The following is an 8,262-nucleotide window of genomic DNA, read 5'->3' on the forward strand; positions in this document are numbered from 1 at the left end:
TCTTCTAGGTGAAGTACTTGGTTCTGGAGCAGTAAGCGACTGTTCGAGATGGCCGGAGGTTATCTCCCGCCTGTGTTTTACAACCAGAGCGGGCGGCCAAGACAAGCAGTTCACGGTCCGTGCGGTGCGCGACCGTTTTGACCTGATGCTGTCGCAGTTCTCCACTGGCGATGCAGCGAATCTTAAGAAGTAAGTAATTCCTTGGAAATGTACAAACCTTGCGCCCCTTTCTGCCTTTTCTAAGAACTTTCGTCGTTAAGCATGTAAAACGCGTTTTTTTTCCGTCGAGTGACTTCATGTGTTGTAATCTTCGATATTCCGGGTCAGGAACTGAAGAACAGTATTCTGAAAAGGAAGCACTACTGACCGAACTTCTTGAACTGGTGCGCGAGGTCGGATATAAATTTAAAATTAGACGAAACATCGCAGCGCAGGCTGAGCGCCAAACCGCGACCCATGCACGAGATGCTGCGTCTGCAGCATTCTCATCTACCGTTGAAGAGGACACAGAGCGTATGGTTTTATTATAATTTTTTTCACTTGGTTCGCTATCGTTGGTAGGTGGTCATGCGCAAACATTCTTTAATGGCTGCTTTGCCTAGCATGCCATTGAGTACGGTCACGCTGTCGTGCTAGTGCCAAGTGTGATGTAGGTTTGCCACTAGATCATGAATAAAATGTTTTTATTGAAGGTTGCCTTTAAACTAACCAACAAACACGAAGCTTACATTTATGCGGTCACATCAGTACAGCATGCACCTTAAGCAGTGAAGAATATTTGCATGAAAGCCAAATGGTGTTGCATGTACATGCCTAGAGCTTGTACAATAATCTGCCAGCAATACTTGCTTGAAGTGCTGTAGTGCTACGTCATTTGTACATAACTTGTACACTTATGGCAGTGGACATGTTTAACCAGCATAGTGTAGCACAAGTACAGCAGGAAAGGAATGACACCACTTGAATTCTTTTCCATCGCGCTCATGCAATTTGGCAGGTCAAAACTGTCGATATGCTTGAACTAGCCCAACGAAATACCATGTTTTGAACTTATTTTCTGCAACACTGTTTAAAGTATTGCACACGTGACAGCAACTGTACTTTTGTTTGCATACCATAAATCACTTTTAGGTGGAGCCAGCACAGCAAGTTGCACCCTGCAAGAAATTTATTGTGCCCCTGAAGACATTCAGTGGGTGGACCTATCAGAACCGCCAGAGGAAAACAGCATCAATGAAATAGCAGCGTTCTCACAGGACGAGGCTACTTCGAGAGCAGTACCGAACGTCCAAGGTGATGCCGCACCTGAACTGCCAAGGCGGCATGTGGCTCGCAGTAAGTACACAGAAGTACAGTACCCAAGGCCAGCATTACTTTGGTTCGAAGTCACGGTTAGATACCAATGAACATGTTATAACGAATTTCCTGAGCTACCTCCTCCCCCTCCCCCCCAAAAACGAAGTCTTTTCTTTCAAAGTAACCATAACTAAGGCCTGCATACTATGCTCTGCAGCATGTTTCAGTGTAAGCATAACTGAGGTATATACCAGTTGTTATGTAGAATAATGTTCTTGGAAGCCTTGCACTAGGCATCCAGATGTTCTATACTATATTTCCTGTGTACTCTTCCAATTTGAATAAATGTGATATTGAAGATCATTAGGTTGTGTTCAAATAAGTTTGGCAGAGCACGCCTGGTGCCCATTACTTACTTAATTTTCGTTTGCATATCTGACTTATGTGCCGTGTGCCTTGACATATTGCAAAGTGTATCCTTAAATATTTTGTCCAGGAAAGCGGGGCCAAATCTCAACAGCCGACCACGCCTTCCTGGAGAAACGATGGAAGCATGAGCAGGCGCTGAAGGACAAAGAGGTTGCGCTCGAGAAGAAGAGGATTGATTTGGAACAGTACAGGCTGGCCCTCGAAAGAAAGCGCCTGTAGCGAGAATCTGAGATCCGCATGGAGGAGCTCAGAGTGAGGGAGGATGACCGAAGGGAAAGAGAAGAGCAGCGGCGCACAAATGCTGCGCACCAAAGTGCTCTTCTGGAAATTGTGAACAAATTATTTGACAGATTGAAGAAGGAGTGAATAAATTTATTTCACAAAAAAGCATAGCTTACATGGAATATACACTCGACACTCATTTCGACTCCAACTGCAGCGTTAAAGTAAGAGAAACTCAATGTGGGGGTCTGAAGTGTGAAAGTAACCATACTATTAAGATGCATGCTTCAGTGGGGGACTCCAAATTAATTTTGACCACCTGGGGTTTTTCATTAACACCATCATCATTAGCCTATTTTTATGTCCACGGCAGGACGAATGCCTCTTCCTGTGATCTCCAATTACCCCTGTCTTGCGCTGATTCTAACTTCCGCCTCTACATTTTCTACCTTCATCACCGCACCTATTTTTTGCCGTCCTCGACTGCGCTACCATCCTCTTGGTACCCGTTGTGTAACTCTAACAGTCCAACGGTTATCCATCCTGCGTATTGCATAGCCTGGCTAGCGACATTTTTTTCTTAATGTCATTAGAATATCGGCTACCCCCGATCGCTCTCTGATCCGCACCGCTGCACGCCGGGCTCTTAACGTGAAGCTTAACATTTTCGTTACGTCGTACTTTGTGCGGTCCTTAACTTGTTCTCAAGCTTCTTTGCTAACCTCCACGTTTCCACCCCATATATTAGTACCAGTAGAATGCAATGATTTTACACTTTTCTTTTCAAGGGTAGTAGAGAGCTCCCAGTAAGAATTTCGTGATGCCTGCCGTATACACTCCAATGAATTTTTATGCTTCTGTAGATAGATATGTGCCAAGCCTCAAGCCCTCAAGTAAGCATGAAGACTTGGTGGTTGTGTACCAAAATGAAGAGAAATTTGATTCTCATACATGCAGGCATGGCAGTTCATGAGAATCATTGCAACTCTGTACATGCGGGGAACATTTTGAAGCAGAAGTTTCAGATTTTTTTTGAATCTAGAAAAGCAAACTGCGATATAACTTTTCCAAATCCCCACTTCACTGCTTGTCTCACTGAGCTCATTGATGTGTTGAACTGTTGCTGTGCTTCAGTGAGGTAGGCACCACCGTACGGCTTCATGAGTAGTGGCCGCAGAGGATATGCTGGGTCCCCGTAGATCACATAATCTTTGCCTTGGACCAAGGTTTCCAGTTTCTCATAGAGTCCACTCTCGTGCAAAATGCCTGAAGTGAAGCAAAAGTTTTCGGACATTTATAGAATAACTGAATAACCGATATCTTCATAAATGCTGCATACAATCTCATTGGACCAATGTAAACCAAATAATATACAAAGGTGCATACAAATAAAATGTACATATTAGCACTTACGTTAGGCAAAGCCGCATTTAAGTGATAAAAATACATCTTATAATCATATTGAAATGATGTCATTTTGGCTGCCATTGTAACGTACTAGGACTCTCAAAAGCTGCATAATGAGATTTATCACCATGACTGGCAACATCGTGCAATGTTTACATAATACAACATTTGCGAGCTTTGCCAAATAAGGCAAATTTATAATGTGAGACCCCTACGAAGCAATGACACAAAGGCAAGGCCCTATGCATGCCAAGGGAAGAAGACGCTGACGGGAACGTGCACAGTCCAGTATTACACGTATAGCTACATACAACGGTGCTTTAACTCTTGTGCTACAGTTGAATGTAGCCATCTTGCAGCATTTGCATAGAGTAAACAGATACGGAATCATACAAAGTCTAAAGCGAAGTCACACAATGTCAATTTTTTCATCTTTTCTGGCTCAACAAACCTCTTCTCATAGTAAAGAGTCTTTTTTGCATTCTTTATTAGTAACGTACTAATGCATATTTAAAATGATTAGCATTCTTACAAAGTAGCAATACGTTGTCTCACCTGCATCGTGTCTCCTTCCTGGATACGGGCCATCGAGCTCACAAACAAGTCCATTAGCACACATCACCGCTTGGTACTTCAGGACGTGCAATCTCTTATGTCCAGAAAAATATGCATGTTGGTCTTCGGATGGTCTGCAGATGGGCCGTGCAGTCCCATCAATGAAGGCCCAGCAGTTCTGCAAAGCTGCGCCCTTGTTGTGCACTGCCTGCAAGATAAAGGTGAAACCACGTAAAGTCATAATCAGTGTTAGCATACCAGTCCTTAAAGACAAAAAACATCATGACAAATTTTTCTGCTTTCTGTAAAGTACGGAGCTTTCTCAGGCACATGCGTTTATGCCACATTTGTCTCTATGCGCATAATCTTCTCGGTGAGCTCAAACAACTTGTATTAAGTATACCTCACTGGAATTCATGTACTCATGGCGTCACCAGGAGTGTCCGCAGAATTTGTGGCACTTAACAAAGCATATCTTTCATATATGCAACGTGTTCCAAGCGCACCACAGGATATGGTTTGCAGGTTTTGACCACTTGCAATGTGAATAGCACTACTTCAAATGAGGATAAAGTCGAGAAGGTGGTATTTATTAAAAACGAGCAAACTGATAAGACTGCTGCGGTACCTCACACCGTAATTAATTCAACATTTATATAATCAAATAAACAAACTTTCGAGCCGTAATAACCACGTTCATGCAACCATTTATCCACCTACACTTGCACAATTTTGTTTCACATATGTTGTGTGTGTACCATCGCGAGACATGTGCGCACAATTTTCTTTTTTGGCAACACTACAACCAGTTCATACGTCAAGTTATGACGCACGCTGTTGGAAGCTCGTATTAGCTACCTAATCATTCACCACAGCGACCATCAAAAGTCATGCCGGAGTTAAACTCTTCTGCATTCTTTCTTGGCGAGCAGACGAAACATTTCCTAGTTTCAGTTGGCTTACCTGAGAAAGCTCGTCCAAGTCGTTCAGTGAGAGCCATTGGTGTTTGGTGAGGTCATCCAAGAGATGGCCGAACGTCACCTCTATGTGATCCAGCACTTTGTTGCTTATGCTGGAGATTACGGAGTAGTGAAGGTCGAAGAAGTGCTGCAGATCACAAAGGCGGTTTGGGTAGGCCAGCCGCTTCAAACAAATGCACAACGCCTCCAAACCACGAACGTGAACACCTTGGGCGCTCGTTACGACATCCGGAATGCGCAGTGCCCGTTGAAGGACAGAGAAGTCTGCTTTTTCAAAACGAAAATGCCGTCGAAAAACATCGGATGGCATTTCCGCAATGTTCAGCAACCCGTGTCGCGAGACGTACACTCTGGGCTGCACCTCTGGCGCCCTTGTCATAAGCGCCTCGATGTCGTCCTATCCAAGAGTCGCTAGATATTGCAGGTCCCACAATACAGACGACGGCATCGTTCACCACAGAATGCACTTGCACACGAACAACCGAAAACAACGCCGTGCTCGAACTATGCACGCGAGACTACGCAGGCTCTTTCCAAGGCTTGGCGTGGATCCAAACGGCTAGTTTGCTTGTCGAGCTGCTTAGTCGAGCTGCTCAGCCGATCAGCTTTGAAGCTTTCACTACTCGCAGCTAGATGGCGCGGCGAAGTTTTGCGCTTAGCGGCGCATCGTTGTCTTACGCTATACTAAAACTCTATCCAACAGCGTTCCGCAAAGATTTAGCGTGCGTAACAGGCTAACGCTAACGCAAGCATTTTCCGCAATACTAAAAGTCTCTAGTATCTCGAAGACCGCACCCATCGCACATTAAATAACGGCATTGTCGCGCACGAAGCCAGAAGGCCGTTTCACATGGCGCGATTTTCACACAGCGACACAGCGAATTCCGTCGCTCAGACCGCCGCGACGCCGCGGGCTCTCCGCGACGGGATTCCAACATGTTGGAATTTCCGTCGCTGAGTCGCAGCGATCGGCGCGATGTGGGCGGAGCAACGTGACGTAACAGCAAGCGCCGTCGAAATAGGCGCTTTCCTGTTTTACCGCGTGTTGGAAGCTCAGCGGAGCAATATCGCGCACCAGTTTCAATGATGTTTTAACAGAGCGTATCCACCAGCGCCTGTGGCTCAGGAGCTTCATGTACAATTTTTGTTTTCTCTAGCTCACACAATTTCTTTAAAATAAGAAGCTGCACGCAATCCAGGTCAGGAGCAGACGCCGCCTTCAACATACGGCAAGTACCCACTTGATCGTCACCGTCGTGAACCTCTTTATCGCTACAAATTGTGCCAGGTGCTTACACACTCAATGGTCGCTTCTTCTGCAGAAGCATATACTCCTCCAGGAGAAGATTTGTGGCTTCGATATATTACCGCAACAACGGGGTAATAAACGAAACCGCGCCGCACTAGCCGCACGCTCATACTTGCTGTGTTGTGCAGCGTTTCACTCGCCGCGGTTGCAGACTAAGCGATCGTAAAGGCTCAACGCATTTAAACATTAAAAAATAGTGTACTCATTCTATTTTCAAATAATAAGAAGAACATTTTATTATGTGACTACTTTCCACGTTGTTTTTATTTAGCGATGCAGGCTTGGGTGCTTCGGGGCGACCTTCGGCGTCGCTGCGACGGAAATCGCGCTGTCACAGACGCATGTGAAAGCTCTCAGCGAAAATCGCTCTGCGACGTGCGCGGCAGAACGATTTTTTTCGCCCCAATCGCGCCATGTGAAACAGCCTAGAGACGTCAACAGGTCAACGAATGTAGGCGCACCAGAAGCGCGCGACGGCATCTTAATATACGGTCCCCTGACGACACTAAAGGGGTCAATACACTGCGACGTAACGCGCGCGCGCGCGCGTCATGGCGACGTTCTGTTGGCGAAAACGCGACGTTCTGTTGGCGAAATCGAAAGGTTTCTGGACGCCGTCCAGCGACACCCTTGTGTCTACGACATCAAAAGAATGGACTACCGGGATGCGGAGCGAAAAAAGAACGCGTGTGTGTACTCCGACCTCTTAATAGGTGCTTCAACGCTAATGTTGTGACAGTGCGCGAAGCCAGTGTTGTAGATAAAGAGAGCGGTGCGGCGAAGACAACATCGAGAGCGCGTGGGTGCGGCGAAGACATCGAGAGCAAGAAGCCGACGACGAAGAAGTGACGCGCGTGAAATCTGACGCGCCGTCAAATCAAAATACTAGAAAGAAAGCGACCATTAGGGGCCGTACACGATGGGTGACGTAGCAAAAAAGGAGGACGAAGAAGAGATGTGAACGAGACCTGAAAACGGCATGGTGGTGTTCGGACGCAAGTGAGCGCCGGAGAAGTCAGCGTCCGCCGGGAGCGGGAGTAAGCCGTGGGGCCGTGGGCCCGAGCTTCCAACTCCTACCCGCAGAACCTGGTCTGCCTAGCCTCCGGAGCTAGGACAAGGTGCCACCGCATGAGCTGTCGGGCCACGGGCTCGACCTTCCAGTTTCCTACAGGCAGAACCTGGACCTAACCTCCTGAACCAGCAGAAGGTCCCCTCTCGTGGCAACTGGAGTTCGCTCAAGGAGCGACCACTGCCTTCCTTCGACGACGGCTCGGCGTTTCTCATCGACGCGACCACGTGCCCCAAATTGTTAATGAGCCGCACTCCGCTCTCATTCTACTGTGCTTGTGTAGTCGGACACTACTAACAACCATAGCATTAGAACTGCGATGACTTTAATTTGTGAGAACCGTCTTTGTTAAAACCAGTGTGTACAGTGCTCTTTATATTTTTATCCTTTGTTTATGTATGTTATGTTTACGTTTTCTTTATGCAAATATACGATCTTCTTTCATTTCTGAGATCAAACGCTCTGACCCTTCATTTGAATAGAAAACGTGGATAGCGATATTACTTTAAGTCTCTGTCCATAAACGAACCGTGGCAAATTGGCGTCCGCGCGACAGGGCTTGAGCGTTTGATACAGTTGTTGTTTTTCATAAGAAAAAAATGAGCACGCGAGAGTTAATGGCGCTGGCAGAACGCATGGGGTTGGAAAGACGGGCACTGCAAACATGGTTCGATGAGCAAGAGGCGCGAGCGCGCGAGGAATGAGCTGCGGATAGACAGGCGAAGAAGGAAGGACCAGTTGGAATTGGAGGGCCGCAATTTAAGGTTGCGCCTTAATGTCGCAGAAACGGAAAGCCATAGTGGAGAGGCAAGCCAGCGACGCTTGGAAATGGAAGAACGGACGCTTCAACTGCGCCTGAGAGTAGCGGAGACCGGTGCCGCGGAGCGAACAGTGGTTGACTCTGGGCTCCAAAGAGGTGCGTATTCAGTCGTGAATCCGCACAATTTTATACCGGTTTCCAACGTGGACCGTGATGACGCTTGACGCCTTCCAAA

The 8,262-nt window shown here is 46.8% G+C and overlaps 1 protein-coding gene and 1 pseudogene across 1 annotated transcript; one reads left to right on the forward strand and one right to left on the reverse strand.

Annotated features, from left to right (window-relative positions):
* The first annotated feature begins 231 nt into the window (after positions 1–231).
* Positions 232–2,247, forward strand: LOC125943798 (uncharacterized). Its single transcript, XM_049663319.1, has 3 exons — positions 232–513; positions 1,132–1,335; positions 1,793–2,247. Exons 1-3 carry the CDS (start codon positions 297–299, stop codon positions 1,942–1,944), a joined length of 573 nt encoding a protein of 190 aa, XP_049519276.1. The 5' UTR covers positions 232–296; the 3' UTR covers positions 1,945–2,247.
* Positions 2,248–2,605: 358 nt separating this feature from the next.
* On the reverse strand, positions 2,606–5,350 carry LOC119444413 (uncharacterized; annotated as a pseudogene).
* Between the last annotated feature and the right edge of the window lie 2,912 nt (positions 5,351–8,262).

The sequence above is a fragment of the Dermacentor silvarum genome, chromosome 3, assembly GCF_013339745.2.
Source record: "Dermacentor silvarum isolate Dsil-2018 chromosome 3, BIME_Dsil_1.4, whole genome shotgun sequence".
NCBI classification, from domain to species: domain Eukaryota; kingdom Metazoa; phylum Arthropoda; class Arachnida; order Ixodida; family Ixodidae; genus Dermacentor; species Dermacentor silvarum.

What these genes read in the sequence shown, in the direction of transcription:
- LOC125943798 (XM_049663319.1), top strand. Translation starts at nt 297, where the DNA reads ATGTGTTGTAATCTTCGATATTCCGGGTCAGGAACTGAAGAACAGTAT. An exon ending in CGTTGAAGAGGACACAGAGC is followed by an intron (nt 514 to 1,131) that starts GTATGGTTTTAT and finishes AATCACTTTTAG; the next exon opens with GTGGAGCCAGCACAGCAAGT. An exon ending in AAGGCGGCATGTGGCTCGCA is followed by an intron (nt 1,336 to 1,792) that starts GTAAGTACACAG and finishes TATTTTGTCCAG; the next exon opens with GAAAGCGGGGCCAAATCTCA.